The sequence below is a fragment of the Primulina eburnea genome, chromosome 10 (assembly GCF_022965805.1).
Source record: "Primulina eburnea isolate SZY01 chromosome 10, ASM2296580v1, whole genome shotgun sequence".
Classification (NCBI taxonomy): domain Eukaryota; kingdom Viridiplantae; phylum Streptophyta; class Magnoliopsida; order Lamiales; family Gesneriaceae; genus Primulina; species Primulina eburnea.
The window spans coordinates 12,666,581-12,686,650 of NC_133110.1; the positions used below are offsets into that span (position 1 = coordinate 12,666,581).

The window sequence follows — 20,070 nt, forward strand, 5'->3', positions numbered from 1 at the left end:
TTATTCTCAACAAGAGGCCCTACCGATTTTGGCTTATCCTTGTTCTTCAATCATCTATAAGGCAAGAATTTTACCTTCATTTCTGCATCATTAACGTGTATTTATGCTGTTATGTGTGTACATATACGTATACTGTTGTTCAGAAATATCGGATCAAACCTACAGGGTTGTTTTGTTTGGTTTCTGCATGTAATCTTTCCTAGCATCTCACGCTTTATTTCTTTGTGAAAAGGGGGCTGCTGATGAGGGTCTCGAGGGACTGCAGAGGTAGTGAAGAAGGGTTGGTTAGCTAGAACCAAAGCTTACACGATTGGAGAGGGACGCTCGGTGGATCGGTAGATGGGTGTGGTTTAAAGTGGATCGGGAGTTCGGGTTGCCTGGGGGCACGAGGGTCTGTTCAAAGCCATGGTTCAGCCCCTGGTGGGTCTGAGCCGTGACCTAGAACGAGCCCCACGCCGTTGGCCTTGTGATAGAACCGTAGGATTGGGTTGAGAGGTGGGACGCGAGAGTAGTGCTTCGAGTCTTAGCGAGAGAGTGTGGTGCGTAGGATGCTTGGGGCTGTGGCTTGGTTCAGGGGCACTCCTTAGGATCTGATCGAGCTCCGTAATAAGTTGGAGCATGGCTGGAAAAAAATTGGTTAAGCGTGAGGTGTGCGCTGTTAAGAGTTAATTGTACATGAAGTGGTGTAAAAGGATCGGACCGAAATTTTTTTGCCAAGTTCTGAAATTTTCAATAGTGAATTTGGGGGGGGGGGGGGGTCCAATGTCATTATTTTAGGACTTTTAAGTATTTCTAAATATTGTAGAAATTTGGGAAAATTTTGGATGTGTTTCGGGTCGATTCAGATTAAAACCGGGACTCCGGTCCATGTTTTAAAACGAGTCGGTTAAGTTTGAGTTTGAGCTCGAGTTCACGTCTAAGAGTACTATTAAAAATGTTTTTGGGATATTTTAAGGAGTTAAGTAAGCTTCGGGTCAATTTTAGAGGTCCAGAGTTGAAACGATAATTTTTAGATTTTCAGGGGCAAAATGGTCATTTTGCACCCGGGTGAGATTTTAGTCTTAGCAGCGCCCTGAGCACAAATCATAATATTTTTAAATGTCATGCATCACGTTTACGATTTTTTTACGCTATTATAATTATTATGGTGCATGCTTAATTTAAAGGAATTAGCTGAGAAAGTGAAGAGCACTCCGTCTCCGCCGCGCCACGTCGTTATTTCGTTTGTTTTCGGTCAAAACAAACCAAGGCATGTTTATATCTTCTTTCACTCTTCAATCAAGCCATATAGATATTTTTAAACATCGCAAGTACATGATTTTAATGCAAGAAAATCGAAATTGTTCATATTTAATTATGTTGGTTAATTATATTACGTGAAAAAATATTCAAAATTTGAGATTTATGGGATATTGCTTGTGGTCACTTTACTATCATGATTAAATCCTTTCGCCAGTTACCGATCCGGTTGTCAGTTCCTGGTTATGAGAGCATTACTAAGTCTTGTCGCCAGTTACAGGCCCGGTCGCCAGTTACCGGTCAGTTCAATTGTTCACCCAGTACTGTGGCAGTGGTCTGATCAGACGTACATTACTAAGTCCTGTCGCCAGTTATAGGCCCGGTCGCCAGTTACCGGTCAGTTCAGTTCAGGGACCACATGCGTAGACCATAATCTCACCAGAAAATTATTACAAGTTATTTCATGACAAGGCTCCAAGGAGCAAACATTTTCACTATGATTTACAGTTCAGTTATGCACGTATTATAATTGCTCATGACAAGTTATTCTCACATTATGCCTCATGACATGATATTTTTATCTCATGCAAATTTTACTATATTATTTACTCGTTATTTACGATATATGCATGCTGAGTCTTTAGACTCACTAGACTTGATTGTTGTAGGTACTGATGATGTATGGACCGAGGGCGGGGACCAGTGATTTAGCTTGGGTCGGCAGTAGTGGAACCCGAGGGCCTCATTTTTCAGCATTTATTATTTTTAATTCAAACCAAGTCTTTTATGTTGCTGAATTATTTTTAAGTCATTATTTTACAAACCTTAGATTTCTTCCGCTGCTATTTTGAATATCAAACATTTTTATCAGTTTAACTTATGATTGAGACGTTTTAATTATTTTAAAAAAAGAAAATTTTATTTTTCCACAAATTTTCAAACATGAATTTCCGGGCCTTTACACATAAGGACGGAATTTCGGGTACGAAATTCAATTTAAGGCCTTTCAAACATGATTGATTATAAAGGATAAGCGAATTTCGGGGACAAAATTCAATCTAAGGGGGGAAGATTGTAACGTCTCGAAAACCGAAAAGTCCATGTGAACCACATGATGCAAATTATTAAATTTATTTGGTATTTTATTAAATTCTTTTAAAGCATAAAATGCATGTTTATTTCATTAATTTGTATTTAATTATTTTATGCATTTTATACATAATTCATGCATGATAAGATTTAATTCATGAAATTCATGCATTAGGATTTCTAGATGCATTTCACGTTCGAACGATGATCGGAAATCGGAGAATTTTCAGGAAAAACTATTTTATTTCACGATTTATTTTTGTAAATTAATTTAAAGCATTTTTAAGTGTATTGTTCGAAAATGGGAAATTTGGGTATTTTTACTCGCATAATTTTAATTTTTAACGATACGCAAATTTTATCGAATCAGGAGACTTTTTAATGGTTCGGCTAATATTTTCAAAATCATTTCAACACGAAATATTTTTCGAGATTGTATTTGTATATAATGGGCCAAATTTTAAGCTCGTTGGGCTTAAAACTCTTTTAAGCTTTTAATTAAACAATTTAGGGCCCATTAGCCATTTGACTACTATTTAATTAACAATAAACCATTCTTTAACCTAAACCTAACCCTACATTTCCCCCCACAAGCCAACACCCACTTGTTCATCATTATTCTCCATCGGTTTCACCATTTTCTGCTGAAGGTTCCATCGGCCAAGATCATTTCTTGAAGAAAAAAATATCTCCGGCAATCGTTCTTCGATCCCCTCGCGTATATAACATCAAGGCACGCATTTGTACCATTTTATTTATGCATCATACACGATAGATACATTCTGTTATGTGAGTATGGTTGGTTTTGGTTTTTGCATGTATCTTTGCATTCCATACTTTGAAACTCACGTTTTTCTGAATTCGGTGCAAAGGGCTGCGATCCTTGTGTGGTTAAGAGTTTCTGGTGTGTCGAGATGTTTGGATTGGGGTTTAGTTGAGTGGTTTAATGCTGCTAAGAAGTGGTCGAGTAGAGGGATTTCTGGGAGGGAGGCTCGGTTAGTGCATATATGGAGGTAGTGGTGGAGTCGATGGCTTGAAGACCGATCCGAGGTCTGAACCAGGTTACATGGGGTCTGAACCGTGGCTGTGGGAAGGTCTGAAGGCTTCTGGTACACCCTGGTATGGTTCAATCACGGGAAGGAGCATAAACCGTGGGTGGCTCATTTTAGTGTGGGGCGATCATGAGTGAAAGGGTTGGTACATGGGGGTGTTTGCGTGGGTTGTTTGCGTCCAGGAGAGATCTTAGATTAGTCGAGAGGTGATTGGTTGAGGGCTGGTTCGGTGGAGGAGGGTTGGCATGAATTTGGAGAGGTGAGCAAAGGGTAGACGTGGCTTGTGGATAGAGATTAGTGTCAAATGATGTGCTGGAGTTCCAGCCGTGGGTTTATGAGGATGAGGTGATAATTTTAGGATCTTTTTAAAGTTTTTAAGGTGGGTTAAAAAGTTGGAAAAGATTTAGTTGCGTTTCGAGTCGATTCGGATTAAAACCTGGACCCCGTCCAAGTTAAAAAAAAAACGAATCGATTAAGTTATAGTATGGGCTCGGGTTTACGTATAAGAACACTTTTAAAAATGTTTTGGGACATTTTAAGGAGTTTGGTAAGATTCGGGTCAATTGTAGAAGTCTAGTGGTGAAACGCTAATTTTCGGGTTTCCAGGGGCAAAATAGTCATTTTACAACCGGGGTGAGATTTTTGGTCCTGGAAGCCTCCTGAGCACAAATCATGATATTTTAAATGTTCATGCATCACGTTTACGATTTTTACGCTATTATAATAATTACGGTGCATGCTTGGTTTAAAAGAATTAAGAGAGAAAAAGTGAGAAAGTGAAGAGCACTCCGTCTCCGCCGTGCCGTGTCGTTATTTCGTTTGTTTTCTGTCAAAACAAACCAAGGCATGTTTATATCTTCTTTCACTCTTCAATCAAGCCATATAGGTATTTTTAAATATCGCAAGTACATGATTTTAATGCAAGAAGATCGAAATTGTTCATATTTAATGATGTTATTTAATTATATCACGAGCAAAATATTCATTTTGAGATTTATGCGATATTGCTTGTTGTCACTTTACTATCCTGGGATTATTATTTCATCCGGTCGCCAGTTACCGGTCAGTTCAGTTCTCGGTCGTCAGTTACCGGTCCGGTCGTCTGTTACCGGTCAGTTTCACCCGGTCGCCAGTTACCGGTCAGTTTCCCCCGTTCGTCAGTTACCGGCCCAGTCGCAAGTTATCGGTCAGTTCAGTTCAGGAACCACTTGCGTAGACCATAATCTCACCAAGAAAACTATTACAAGTTATTTTATTACAGGGCTCCAAGGAGCAAACATTTTTACCATGATATTTTCAGTTCAGTTATGCACGTACTATAATTACTATTGAAATGATATTTTACGTTACACCTCATTACAGGATATTTTCACTTGCATGCGACTTTATTATTTATTTACTTGTTATTTACTATATATGCATGCTGAGTCTTTAGACTCACTAGACTTGATTGTTGTAGGTACTGATGAGGTCGGGGCCGAGGGCGGGGACCAGTGAGCTAGCTTGGGTCGGCAGTAGTGGAACCTGAGGACCTCATTTTTAGCATTTATTATTTCCGAACTCAGTTTTTTATATGTTGATGAATTATTTTAAATTGATACTTTGCAAACATTAATTTCTTCCGCATGCCATTTTGAACATTAACCTTTATTTATCGGTCTATTTTATGAATGAGGCAATTTAATTATTTTAAAAAGAAAATTCTAATTTTTCCGCAAATTTTCAAGCACGAATTTCGGGCCTTTACACTTGGTCATTGAACTTTTGAAATTGGCCTTCAGATAGTTTTATCTTAATTACCTAGATTACATATTAGACGTTCTTTCTAAAGCAGAAGGGAATCAAATGACTTTGAAGAAATAAATTAATTGAGCTATCCGAAGCGACCATATCTAATAATGAGAAAATAATAAACTTTGGTGGTGACATAACTGTTATAACATGAAATTGACTACTCTAAAAAATGGGTATGAAAACTATCAAGAATCAGCAGAAAAAGGGCTTGACCACATTCAACAGCTAATATTCAAATTACACTCAAATAAATATCCTCAAAAGAGAACAGATAACCTCATAAAAATAAAATTTTCCAACTTACTCAGGTTTATGGACTCCGCCAACAATTTTTGTTTTAACCATCTTGAAGTAAAATTCATCTGGGTTCCTCAATGCTGCTTTTTCCTTAAGTTTCTGTTATAAACACGCAGAAGCGACTTACCATAAAATAAGAACTTGCCAAATTTCGTTCATAAAATGCAAACTAAACCAACAAGACGCAGGGTAGTAGAAATTACCAGTAAAGTCTGCTCCTTCTGGTGATAGGCTCGTGCACGAATGACATGATCTTTATGTTTTTCATGCAGCCCAAATTTCCTTCTTAAATGGCTGATACACACAATAAATCATCAATTGAGTGAACCAGAAATATACGTCAAAATATTTCAAAACGAGCAATCAAGAAATTAATGGCCCCAAAAAATAATCACACTTACGGCTGAGCGCGCTCCTTGTGAGCTTTTCTTGGAATAGCATTCCTTAAAGACGACATCTTTATGCTAGCAAAAAAAAATTCACAGAACTTTAAAATCAATTTACGCACTTCAGAAAGGCAAAAACCACTACAGAAAACATAAAGGGCTAACAAAAATCTTGAGTTGAAATAATTTAACCATGAAACAGCGAAGATTATCGGTACAGAAAAAAAAAACAACGGATTTCTTTCGTATTTACACCAAATTCAAAATTATTATTAAGCACAGAAGACTCGCCTGTGGAAAGCAGTGAAGGTTTAGGGTTTAAAGGAGACACCAATGCAGAGAATCTTGATTTGATGAAAAGTATTTATATTGTGGCAAAAAAATTCTTGTAAATTAACTAAAATTCAATCATGCAAATTGGCTTCCGGATTGAGTGTAAAAACTTATGTGAGACGATATCACGAATCGTATTTTGTGAGATGGATCTCTTATTTGGATCTTCAATGAAAAATATTACTTTTTATGCTAAGATTATTATTTTTTATTGTTAATATCGATAGGATTGACCCGTCTCACAGATAAAAATTCGTGAGACCGTCTCAAAAGAGACCTACTCCTGATTGAGTATACAAATACACACACAACACACAAAATTATGATATCACAGAAATAAAAAAAAAACAAAATCTTGATATTATATTAAAAAATTTAGAAATAATTTTTATATGATTTTCTTATAATTAACTAGAATAATTACTTAAATTTGATAGTATTTTATTATTTCAAATTTATGAAATTGTTAGAGATGAAATCATATTTTAAAAGATTAATTTGGTTTATAAACATAAAGAAATATTTATTAGCATATGATAATTATAGACGAATCACAAATTTTATAAAAATAGGCTTTGGCGATATTTTTTATTAAACAAAATAAAATATTTTATCATTTGTTTGAGCTAATTTTTGTTACATAAAAATTAGATAATGACATTAAATTTAATTACTTCAGGTCTCTTAATGTTTAACAATACTAATATCATTGTGCATGCAATTATTTGATTATAGTTTAATTTTTAGATTAAACTATGAAGATTGATATTGAAAATATTAATGATTCTTTTGTTATAGTTTGGAATTATTATTTAGATAATGAAAAGGGTAAGGCGACGGTTTCGCGATCCGTCACCGGAGGCTGCGTCGCATTCTAGAAGCGACGGTTTTTCAACGCTCGTCGCTTATAGCGACGGTTCTTTGGAAGAAGACCGTCGCTATTTTTGCGACGGTTTTAAGAAACCGTTGTAATATTAAGCAATGGTTTATACAAAACCGTCGTTAATATTAGCGACGGTTTTAAAAACCCGTCGCTATATTCTATATTTAGCTTGAACCGTCGCTATATAGCGACGGTTTATGAAAACCGTTGCTTATCAAATTAAGCGAAGATTTATTTAAACTGTCGCTCTATAGCGACTGTTTTGATAAAACCCGTCGTCTTTAAAATTAAGCGACAGTTGATTGAAAACGGTCGCTAACATAGAGACGGTAGAATACAAGACCGTAGTACATGGGCGATGGTTTGTGGAATCCGTCGCTATATTTAGCTTGAACCGTCGCTTTATGAAAACTGTTGCTTATCAAATTAAGCGACGATTTATATAAACTGTCGCTCTATATTGACTATTTGGATAAAACCCGTCGTCTTTAAAATTAAGCGACGGATGATTGAAAACGGTCGCTAACATAGCGACGGTAGAATACAAGACCGTCGCACATGGGCGACGGTTTGTGGAGTTTTCGTAATATTAGCGACGGTTGACGAAAAACCGTCGCTAATATAGCGACGGTTTTAATAAACCCGTCGGTATTATAGCGACGGGTGTTAGTAAATTGTCGCTAAATTTAATAGGCGACGGTTTTAATAAAAAGCGTCGCTATATAGCGACGGTTTTTCAGCGACGGTTTTAATAAAACCGTCGCTACACCTTCCGTTTTTTGTAGTGAACCGCGCTATGAATGACAGTTGTAAGTTTATCCACTCTCAAATCCAAATCACATTCTAATAACTTAACTACTCTAGTCTTCAATTCTAAAGCCATCAATCTTTGTTCCTGAAGTAACAATCAATATCTCATCCAATAATCGGACAACATAAATCTTCAATGGCTTATAAAAAAACATGGTCTGAATCTCTTTCAGCCGATACAAGATCATTTTCCACGAACTTAGGAATCTCTTTATTGGTGTTTAATAGTAATTCTTGAACTTCCTTATCAAACCCATTAAAGTAAACATTGATCAACATCGAACTCAAGGCAGATTCTTGAGGCAGACCCCTGCCTAAACAAACCCCACCCAATTCAATGTTGACTATCTTACATTCAAATTTCAAACAACCTTTTTATCAAATCTAGAAATGCCTTATCTTCAATTTTCTCACCCAGTATCAAAAACAACTTATCAATATTGCCAGAACTAAATAATTCACGATCAAATTTAACAATAAATCACCAACTTGGGTTCACCACCGAATTCTTTAAATACCAAATCGATGTGTGGCGGCCCAAGTTTGCTCGTTTGTCATAGCAAAAGGTAGCAAACCTAAAAACTTATGCATAAACCATAAAACTTGTTTGAACTCTCTCCAAAGTAACTCTTTTATTACACATATATCTAAATAGAACATATTTTTAAATGTTAGTTTTCTATATATATATATATATAAAACATTCAAAACAACACTCTATTTTCCCACTTTTTTCTATTATATTTTTATGGAAAAGAATTTCGGCAATGAAAATATCACACACATTATTGTAGTTCTTCGCAGTGAAATTTGATGGATCTGACTGCTCTAATGGCAGAGTATTTTTGGGAACTTAAAAGCATGAAATATCACTATATCGGTAACTATATCTTTTTCATTATTTATAATATTATATTATTATTTTATATAATATAACAATTTTCAGTCACACCATAAATTCAACATGTGTTTTTCGATTCGATCACCGGTCCGGTCATGAAGGTGATCCGGTTATGAAAACATTGAAGTATACTTTATTTTCCAACATCAGTCACAGAAAAATTATGTTTCAACGTTTACGGTTGTTCCGATTAAAAAATCACGCTGTTTCCACAAAGTTACGAAAATTGTGCTTCCCACATGACTACAGGATATTGTTGCACGTCCCCTCCTCAGGTTCTCATTCAAGAAATCTTCGTTATATAAGTATTCTATTCAACGTTTCCTTTCCTGTCGCCATTTATACACGAGTCTTGAAGTGGGTCTAACCATTTCATCTTCACGCAGTTTGCGTTTCTTACCCCTTTTCTGCACCAATGATGCATTAAAATGATTACCCTACAGCGAAACAAGGAAAAAATGAAGCGTATAACGTACTCTCTGAAATATTGATACATGTAACTCTTTCTGCATAAACATATCCGTGTATATTTTCTCTAGATCTTTTAACCGTTTTTTTCTAGCCTCTAGCTCTCGATATAAAGAATCTATCTTCCTGCATGTTGACCGTGTTTCTATACACGATTAAACTAAACTCCTTAACCACAAATTCTAGTCTAACTTCCTCGATGTAGAAGAGAAACAAAAGTAATATGAAGGCCTAAAGCTAAGGAGAGACTGAAAAGAAATTTGGAAATCAACCAAAGCAAAACTTATCAAAAGGAAAAGGATTTGTGCACGGCGGACAAATAACCAACCGTTTGATTCGATAAAGTTATGTTCTACAAGAAACAGAAAAGTCATTTGGAATAAAACTAAATACCCAAAATCAAAATAGAAAGATACAGCATAGAAAAAGGATTAAATTTTAGGAAAATGCAGCAACGATTGCCAAAAAGCAAGACCCTTTAGGGAATATGATAGATAGTAGTTCATGATAAAAGAAACGTCAGTTGGGTTTAAATGCTCTAGCACTTGTACATCAATTCGATTTCTTGAACCAAAGTTCGTCAAGTGGCAAGGATAAATGATGGAGAAAAGTATCATCCCCTAATTCCCATAAAATTTATACAAAGATACATCACTCACAATGACGGGATAGTATTTATCTCTGGGAAGAAATAGAAGCCCAGTAGAAAGTCCAGACAAGACAAAAAGGACACACGGCCATAAATATTTATCATGCACGCATAAATGGAATTATAATTAACTCACATAGCATGTGATTGATATTCCCAATTGGTATATATTTGTGACCAACAAATCCAAAAAAGTTTTTGAAGATAAAACTCGAAAAATAGCAGGGAATACCAATGAAGTAGAAATTGAAAACTAAATTCAATAAGAAAAATAAGATATTATGACAAGGCGCCAAATATCACCATATTCAATCAACAAGTGAGGTATTGATAACTTAAAGGGGGTAAAGTATGGGAGGTAAAGAGACAAATGAAAGAGCTGTGAGGACAGTCAGACTAAAGCAAATTATTTCTGATTGTCAAGGAAAATTTGTAGTCCACTTCGTTTTTGCAATATAGCTTATGGATTGACGGTAATGATATCATTTGGTACTCATCTTAATTGTGGGGAGGCAAGTAGAAACAGGTTATCAAACTGGCAATCCAATTTTGTAGGAGGCAATTGACTAAAAAAAATAGCTTTCAGTACCTCAAAATAACTTTAGGCAAGTCTTTAAAAGCTGATGGGTTCCCTTGTTCTGAAACTTTTTTGCGTACTTCTCTTGCCTCCTCCCTAGAAAGAGAATCAACAACCAGCCATCATACTTCATGAAACACAAAAATATCTACTAAGCTCAAAATGCTATACTACTGATCAATATTTGCCCTGCACCATTTTATGCATTAATACTTTGTGTGACCAGTACATTACCACCAAATCACTTTCTTGGATGAAAAAAAAATATGTCATTTGCAGACACACAAGTGTAAACATGGAATTCAAGTGATTCAAACAGAAGTTCCAGGGAAGACAGTCTCATTGCCCCTTGGTCATTGAACTTTTGAAATTGGCCTTCAGATTTTTTTATCTTAATTGCCTAGATTACATATTAGACGTTCTTTCTAAAGCAGAAGGGAATAAAATGACTTTGAAGAAATAAATTAATTGAGCTATCAGAAGCGACCATATCTAATAATGAGAAAATAATAAACTTTGGTGGTGACATAACTGTTATAACATGAAATTGACTACTCTAAAAAATGGGTACGAAAACTATCAAGAATCTGCAGAAAAAGGGCTTGATCACTCACCTGTTGTCGGCATAATAAACATGTTTGGATGATGACTGATTGTCAAGAGAATTCAGCATACCATTAAGTCTTTCAATTTTCTGCATCCAAAAATTTAAATTTCAGAATAAAGAACCTGCATGACAGCTATCTCGAGAATCCGAGACCCAAAAAACCAGAAACTCTAAAATAAAACCTTTTTTTTCAGTTTGAAGCTTCTGCAAAATATATCCAATGTCTTGGGTCTTCATCAACATCAGCTCTTCGTTAGCGTACTTATTAGCCTGGCTCCTTTACAAAATCCACATTCAACAGCTAATATTCAAATTACACTCAAATAAATATCCTCAAAAGAGAACAAATAACCTCATAAAAATAAAATTTTCCAGCTTACTCAGGTTTATGGACTCCGCCAACAGTTTTTGTTTTAATCATCTTGAAGTAAAATTCATCTGGGTTCCTCAATGCTGCTTTTTCCTTAAGTTTCATTTATAAACATGCAGAAGCGACTTTCCATAAAATAAGAACTCGCCAAATTTCGTTCACAAAATGCTACCAAAACCAACAAGACGCAGGGTAGTAGAAATTACCAGTAAAGTCTGCTACTTCTGGTGATAGGCTCGTGCACGAATGACATGATCTTTATGTTTTTCGAGCAGCCCAAATTTCCTTCTCGAATTTCTGGTACACACAACAAATCATCAATTGAGTGAACCAAAAATATACGTCAAAATATTTCAAAACGGGAAATAAAGAAATTAATGGCCCCAAAAAATAATCACACTTACGGCTGAGCGCGCTCCTTGTGAGCTTTTCTTGGAATAGCATTCCTTAAAGACGACATCTTTATGCTAGCAAAAAAAATTCACAGAACTTTAAAATCAATTTACGCACTTCAGAAAGGCAAAAACCACTACAGAAAACATAAAGGGCTAACAAAAATCTTGAGTTGAAATAATTTAACCGTGAAGCAGCGAAGATTATCGGTACATAAAAAAAACAACGGATTTCTTTCGTATTTACACCTAATTCAAAATAATTATTAAGCACAGAAGACTCGCCTGTGGAAAGCGGTGAAGGCTTAGGGTTTAAAGGAGACACCAATGCAGAGAATCTTGATTTGATGAAAAGTATTTTATATTGTGGCAAAAAATTTATTCTAAATTAACTAAAATTCAATCATGCAAATTGGCTTCCGGATTGAGTGCAAAAACTTATGTGAGACAATATCACGAATCGTATTTTGTGAGATGGATCTCTTATTTGGATCTTCCATGAAAAATATTACTTTTTATGCTAAGATCATTATTTTTTATTGTTTAAAACGTTCAGTTGGGCCTACATAAATTTCGACATGACCTCCCCGTAAGTAGGACATCCCAAAAATTTCAAAACACAACAACAACAATATACGCTCGAAAATAACGTCAAGTTCACAATCAACCCAACAAATATCCTACAGTCGCACTGGTCAGGACTAGACACAACAAACCACGAATAAAATCCAAAACAACATAAAAACATCTCCATAGAACTACACAGGGCATTTCCCTGGCAAATGTATCCAACCAGTATAATATATAAATATCTGGGAACTCTGATTCAAACCAACTGACTACTAGGTACCACTCGCTGACGCTCCACCAGACGCGTCAAAACCCCTGGAATGACCTGATATGACATCAAAAACAACCACAACATCAAAAGAAAACAGGGGTCGGATCCCAGTACGACAAAACAGTAAAATCACAACGTATATAAAAGACATGTAATAATACCAAGTAAATGCCATGCTATGCGATGCATGAATTGTAACAACGGAACAACAGATACCGAATGGAGTCCAAACGAATAGCATCATCAACAGTAACAGTGGCCACCCGTGCCAGGAATGCAGCATCAAATCGCCGCTCGTCCATGCACGTAGCATCGGGAATGCGAGTAGCTAATTCGCTCGTCCCTAGCTGTCATCTGGTAATGTGGCTAATCCTAACCCACTCGTCCCTCTGATGACTCAATATATCTCAACAGAACCAACATAAATAGCCGTCAAAGGAGTCAAGGCTCAATATGTTATGCCAACATAATTTATGCATGAATGTAACAGAATCAACATTCAATGCACATAATAGCAAACAACATTCACTGAATATTCTTACACGCCAATATAACCGTCATAATGATATAGGTTTGAGCATACCTCAATTGCAACTTACAATACCACGGTAAATTCTTAAGGACTATTGGATGAACTCACCCAACAGTAAAACTTACAATATAAATTCGCTATATACCTCAATATATTGCATTCTAACTGACTAAAACAAATTAAATCAGCTCGGTTAACAATCGAATTTCGGGCAGCCTATATAACCCGATCAAATTCTGAAATTCAGGCTTAATACCTCAAGAAACGAAGCTAAAACGCACAACTGTGATCTCACGAAGATGGCTTGCCGGAAATGTCGCCGGAAACACTGTTCACGCCGGAAACCTAGCTGGAAATTAGGGGAAAAGCTCAAGACTTCACTTTTACAAATTAATACACCGAAATTCGAAGCCAAAAGCTTACCTAAAACCGAATCGAAGCTCATGCACAGTGCTGGAAAACAGGGCCGATCGAACTCGATAACTTACAATTCATGGCAGGAAATACTCTAATAGGTTGAAGGAAGAAAGTTTGCTAAGCTGCTGCACTATTCTCTGACCACAGGTGGCGCTGCGCGACTGAAGCAGAAAGATGAAAGGAGCGACAGGTTGCTGGAAATGGAAGAGAAGGGATTATTTTGTTTCATCAGATATACGCTACACAAAATGGGTTGGATATGTTTAAATAAAATGGGAAATGGGCTGGGCTTACTTATTGTTATTGGGCCTCACATTCTCCCTGACTAATAAAAGATTTTGTCCTCGAAATCTAACAAACACAACACTGATGTCCACAACATTACGACTGATAATACATAGGAAATTCAGAATACATCGCGTAATTCATTACATTCTCAAACAAATGAGTCCATTATTGTCGCATCTTTGCCTCTAATTCCCATGTAGATTCTTCTCTTCAATGCCTGCTCCATTGTACCAAAACTAGTGGAATCAACTTGCTCCTGAGCTGTCTTTCCTTGCGGTCCAAAATTTGCACTGGATGTTCAACATAGCTAAGGGAACTGTCTAACTCCACATCCTCGACATTCAAGATATGAGACGGATTTGGCTCATACTTCCGCAACATAGATACATGAAACACATTATGTATCAAAGATAAACTCTGCTGTAAATCCAAATGATAAGCCAATGTTCCAATCCTCTCAACAATCCCATACGGACCAATATAACGCGGAGCCAACTTCCCTTTATGTCCAAATCTCATAGTACCTCGGAATGGTGATACTTTCAAGAAAACATAATCGCCCACTTGGAACTCTAAAGGTCTACGCCTTTTATTAGCATAACTGGCTTGACGATCCTGGGCTGCTTTCATCCTTTTCCTGATCAATTCAACTTTATCTTTCATTTCTTGAATAACTTCTGGTTTTGACATCTGTCTTTCTCATACCTCTTCCCAACATATCGGCGATCTGCACTTCCTTCCATACAAAGCTTCAAATGTGCCATACCGATTGTTGCCTGAAAACTGTTATTGTAAGAGAATTCAACCAAAGATAATGATTTTTTTCCAACCACCTTTGAAATCCATCACTACTGCTCGTAACATATCCTCTAGAGTCTGGATGGTTCTTTCTGACTGACCATCTGTCTGTGGGTGATAGGCGGTGCTCAAAGCTGATTGCAAACTTCCCCAAAACTTCGAAGCAAAGCTTGGAACATGATCAGATACTATGGTTACAGGCACACCATGCAATCTCACTATATGATCAATGTACAGTTTCACCATTTTCATATAAGTACAGGTACGATCATACGGAATAAAATGAGCTGATTTAGACAATCTATCAACAATCACCCAAATCGCATCAAAAACACGATTAGAACGAGGTAGATGTGTCACGAAATCCATAGAAATGTGCTCCCAGTTCCATAGCGGCACTTCAAGACTATGCAATATTCCAACAGGTCTCATTCTTTCGGCTTTAACTTGTTGACACGTTAAACATTTAGCCACAAAATGAGAAATATCTTTCTCCATACCTTCCCACCAATAAAAAGCTCTCAAGGTATGATACATCTTTCAAATTCTTGGATGAATACTGTGCCGACTACAATGTGCTTCTCGAAGTATAGCTTCTTTCAAATCTATCAAATTAGGAACCACAAGTCTACCATTAAAGCGTAGACTACCATATGAGGCAACACTAAACTTTTCTGTCTGACCTGTTCGAGACAATTCTTTTAATCTTTGAATGTGCGGATCGGTCATCTGTGCTGCTTTGATACTGATAAAAATATGTGGCTCAACTTGAATAGATGACACTATAAAGTAGTCTCCACTGATCTGATAAGTCCATCCTGAAGTTCCCAATTGCTCGTGAACTTTAGAGATAGTCAAAGACGTCAGCATAGCATTCTGAACTTTCCTGCTGAGAGCATCTGCAACAAGATTCATTCGACCTGGTTGATACTGAATCTCACAATCAAAGTCTTTAAGCAATTCCATCCATCGACGCTGTCTCATGTTCAAGTCAGGCTGTGAGAAAAGATATTTAAGACTCTTGTGATCCGAATAAATCACAAACTGCTCACCATACAGATAATGACGCTATAACTTCAATGCAAACACAATGGCAGCCAACTCTAAATCATGAGCTGGATAGCGGGTCTCACGCGGTTTCAATTGACGAGAAGCATATGCAATCACTCGCACATTTTGCATTAAAACACAACCAAGTCCATTCAAAGATGCATCTGAACAAACAACATATCCACCTGATCCGGATGGCAAAGCTAGCACTGGAGCTGTTGTCAACTTTTCCTTCAAAGTCTGAAAACTCAACTCACATTCATCAGTCCACACAAAACGTCGATCTTTTTGCGTTAATTGGGTCATAGGCCATGCTATAACAGAAAATCCTTCAATAAAATTCCTATAATACCCTGTCAATCCCAAAAAGCTGCGAATATGAGAAATATTCGTCAGTGTTGTCCAATTGATAACAGCTTCCACTTTACTAGGATCCACTGATACTCCTTGAGCTGATATAACATGACCCAGAAATACGACTCTGTCCAGCCAGAATTCATATTTAGAAAATTTTGTATACAATTGCGCTGCTCTGAGTGTCTGGAAGACTAACCTTAAATTTTCTAGATGCTCCTTCCTTGTTTTCGAATAAATCAGAATGTCATCTATGAATACAATAACAAATATGTCTATAAATTCTCGAAAAACACGATTCATCATATCCATAAAAACCGCAAGAGCATTAGTCAATCCAAAAGGCATGACCAAAAATTCATAATGTCCATAACGCGTTCGAAATGCTGTCATCGGAACATCTTTCTCTCGAACTCTAAGTTGGTGGTAGCTAGAATGAAGATCGATCTTTGAATACACTGATGTACCCTGCAATTGATCAAACAAGTCATCGATACGCGGCAGAGGATACTTATTCTTCACTGTAGCTTTTTTCAACTTCCTGTAATCAATGCACATTCTCATCGTTCCGTATTTCTTCTTTACAAACAATACCGGAGCTCCCCAAGGTGACATGCTTGGTCTAATGTAGCCTTTTACTAGAAGTCCTGTAATTTCTCTTTGAGTTCTTTCAATTCCGCTGGAGCCAAACGATATGGTGCTCTCGAAATAGGATTTGTCCCGGACACCAACTCAATGCTAAAACCAATTTCCCTCTGGGCTGGAAATCCAGGAAATTCATCGAAAAATACATCAGGGAATTCCTTGACAACAGGAATATCAGAAACTTCAAATCTTTTTCCCTGAGTCGCATCAACTGTATAGATCATGAATCCTTCATTTCCTGTCGACAAGATTCTAAACATTTCCATTGCTGACACTAATGGAATACGTGATTCTGAATCACTACCGTAAAAATTCCATTTACTACCATAATACGGTCTGAATCTGACAACTCCATGGAAACAATCAACGGTAGCTCGATAATTAGACAGAGTATCCACTCCCAGAATACAGTCACAGTCAGACATATCTAGCTTGATGAGATTAGTTATCATAATATTATCATCGAATCTAATCACACAATTCAGAACTATCTCATGAGACATCAAACATACACCGGCAGGAGTAGAGACTGACACAGTATCTATCAATGGATTAGTAGCAATCTCATGCTCATCAGCAAATCCAACAGATATAAATGAATGAGATGCTCCTGTGTCTATCAGTATGCGCGCAGGATGATTAAAAATAAGGCAGATATCTGTGATAACTCCTCCCTGTGCGTCTTGAACTTGATCTTGATCTTGAGTTAGAGCATGAACTTGAGCCTGATGTGGCCCTAGGAAACACTGATTTGCAGAACCTCTAGGCTGAGGATAGCTAGACTGATGAAAAGACTGAGTAGGAACAAAAGGCCTAGTTGCTTGTCCTCTAAAACCCTGACCAAACTGAGGTTGCTGAAATTGTTGTCTTGCTGTATTCGGATATACTCTAGCATAATGTCCAACTTGCCCACAAATATTACAAGATCCTTGAACTCCAGTACACTGAGTACGGAAATTCTTACCACCACAACGATCACAAAATACTCCAACTGGTGACCCAACTGAACTTCCTCGCTAACTGCCAGAACTAGAAGAACTACTACGAGTCTATTTATTGAATTGTTTCCCTTTGGCCTTATAGTTTTGCTGGTTGGATTGCTGATATGGCTGCAAAGGCTGATACGTCAGTAAAGGACGGTATAGTGGTGCACCCACTGACATTGGCACATTACCTCCGAAACTCTGAGGAAAACCTGGTTGATTTGACTGTGGTTCTGCCAAAAGTAAGCTTGCCTCAACATTCTTGGCTTTCTCAACGGCATCGGTATAATTAACAGGCGCTCCAGCTACTACCAAAGTACAAATGGTTCGATTCAATCCTTGCATAAAATGTGATAGCTTGTTCCGATCACTGCTAGCAACATGAGGAACATAGGCAAGAAGCGCTGAGAATTGAGAGGCATACTCCACTACAGTCATGTTACCTTGAGTCAATCTATTGAACTCAGCTTCCTTGGCGGAATAATATGAAGGCGGTGAATACTCTCGAGCAAAATGAGCGCAAAACACATCCTAAGTAACTCTTTCACCTGATTCTTTCAGAGCTTCATCAGTAGTTTCCCACCATAACTGAGCTCGGTCCTTTAATTGACGAATGGCCAACTTAAGCTGCAAATCAGGGGTGTAATCAAAACATATTAAACAAACGCTTCATACTTTTTAACCAGGCTATGGCTTTCTCGCCATCTTCATTTCCAAAGAATCGAGGAGGACGCATGTTCTGAAATCGAGATATCACTAATTCCATTTCAACCATTCCTCTCGTCAATTGATCCACTTCACGCTCAACATTAACATTTCATGCTTCACCACGAGGACGACTACCTCGTCTTCCCCAATCAGTCTCGTTTAGTCCTCTCACATTAGGAGCTTCAGATTCCTGGACAACTTCTTTTCCTTTTCTACTCTTCCGTCCAGGTGCCATCTACAAGACACAGGTATTTAATCCACAGGCAGAGACAAAATAATAGGTTGAGTATAAAAGCATAAACTTAAACTAATACGCTCTAGCCATGCTGAGACAATTAATTCAAAACATTGAAACAAGTAAGAGCAAATAATCAAACACATGCACAATCATTTTATTTGTGTCTAAACTCGAGTGTCCTAGACTCTAATTCGAGCGTTTCCCAGTTACGCTCTGATATCAAACTGTCAGGGCCCGTGCTCTACTTAATATTTAATTACCAAACAACAAGGATTAATTGGTGTAAGCAGCGAAAACGAGTTTAAAACGTTCATTTGGGCCTACATAAATTTCGGCATGACCTCCCCGTAAGTAGGACATCCCAAAAATTTCAAAACACAACAACAACAATATACGCTCGAAAATAACGTCAAGTTCACAATCAACCCAACAAATATCCTACAGCCGCACTGGCCAGGACTAGACACAACATACCACGAATAAAATCCAAAACAACATAAAAACATCACCATACAACTACACAGGGCATTTCCCTGGTAAATGTATCCAACCAGTATAATATATAAATATCTGGGAACTCTGACTCAAACCAACTGACTACTGGGTACCACTCGCTGACGCTCCACCAGACGTGTCAAAACCCTTGGAATGACCTGATATGGCATCAAAAACAACCACAACATCAAAAGAAAACAGGGGTCGGACCCCAGTACGACAAACCAGTAAAATCACGACGTATATAAAAGACATGTAATAATACCAAGTAAATGCAATGCTATGCGATGCATGAATGGTAACAATGGAACAACGGATACCAAATGGAGTCCAAACGAATAGCATCATCAACAGTAACAGTGGCCACCCGTGCCAGAAATGCAGCATCAAATCGCCGCTCGTCCATGCACGTAGCATCGGGAATGCGAGTAGCTAAGTTGCTCGTCCCTAGCTGTCATCTGGGAATGTGGCTAATCCTAACCCACTCGTCCCTCTGATGAGTCAATATATCTCAACAGAACCAACATAAATAGCCGTCAAAGGAGTCATGGCTCAATATGTTATGCCAACATAATTTATGCATGAATGCAATAGAATCAACATTCAATGCACATAATAGCAAACAACATTCACTGAATATTCTTATACACCAATATAACCGTCATAATGATATAGGTTTGAGCGTACCTCAATTGCAACTTACAATACCACGGTAAATTCTAAAGGACTATTGGATTAACTCGCCCAACAGTAAAACCTACAATATAAATTCGCTATATACCTCAATATATTGTATTCTAACTGACTAAAACAAATTAAATCGGCTCAGTTAACAATCAAATTTCGGGCAGCCTATATAACACGATCAAATTCT

General features: G+C 37.3%; 2 protein-coding genes, 1 long non-coding RNA gene and 1 pseudogene across 3 annotated transcripts in view; all 4 read right to left on the bottom strand.

Moving 5' to 3' along the window:
• LOC140803118 (probable U3 small nucleolar RNA-associated protein 11) overlaps positions 1–6,044 on the bottom strand; it is a 92,793-nt gene extending 86,749 nt beyond the window's left edge. Inside the window, exon 1 of the mRNA XM_073158817.1 lies at positions 5,873–6,044. Within this exon, the coding sequence (XP_073014918.1) occupies positions 5,873–5,928 (56 nt within the window). The 5' untranslated portion in view covers positions 5,929–6,044. The remainder of the gene's footprint in view (positions 1–5,872) is intronic.
• A 3,054-nt stretch (positions 6,045–9,098) lies between these two features.
• On the bottom strand, positions 9,099–11,915 carry LOC140803529 (probable U3 small nucleolar RNA-associated protein 11; annotated as a pseudogene).
• A 4,850-nt stretch (positions 11,916–16,765) lies between these two features.
• On the bottom strand, positions 16,766–18,193 carry LOC140842901 (uncharacterized). The gene is made up of 2 exons (XM_073211107.1): positions 17,849–18,193; positions 16,766–17,716 (listed from the first exon to the last, which is right to left on the bottom strand). The coding sequence occupies exons 1-2, from the start codon at positions 18,191–18,193 to the stop codon at positions 16,766–16,768; spliced, it is 1,296 nt and encodes a 431-aa protein (XP_073067208.1).
• A 732-nt stretch (positions 18,194–18,925) lies between these two features.
• LOC140803791 (uncharacterized) lies at positions 18,926–19,766 on the bottom strand. Its single transcript, XR_012111932.1, has 2 exons — positions 19,517–19,766; positions 18,926–19,354 (listed from the first exon to the last, which is right to left on the bottom strand). It is a non-coding gene; the product is annotated as an uncharacterized lncRNA (long non-coding RNA).
• Positions 19,767–20,070: the final 304 nt, after the last annotated feature.

Excerpts from the sequence above, each read along its gene's own strand:
- LOC140842901 (XM_073211107.1), bottom strand. The coding sequence starts at position 18,193 with ATGACTGTAGTGGAGTATGCCTCTCAATTCTCAGCGCTTCTTGCCTAT. Across the intron at positions 17,717-17,848 it reads CCAACCAGCAAAACTATAAG|TGTACTGGAGTTCAAGGATC; the intron begins GCCAAAGGGAAA and ends TTCCGTACTCAG.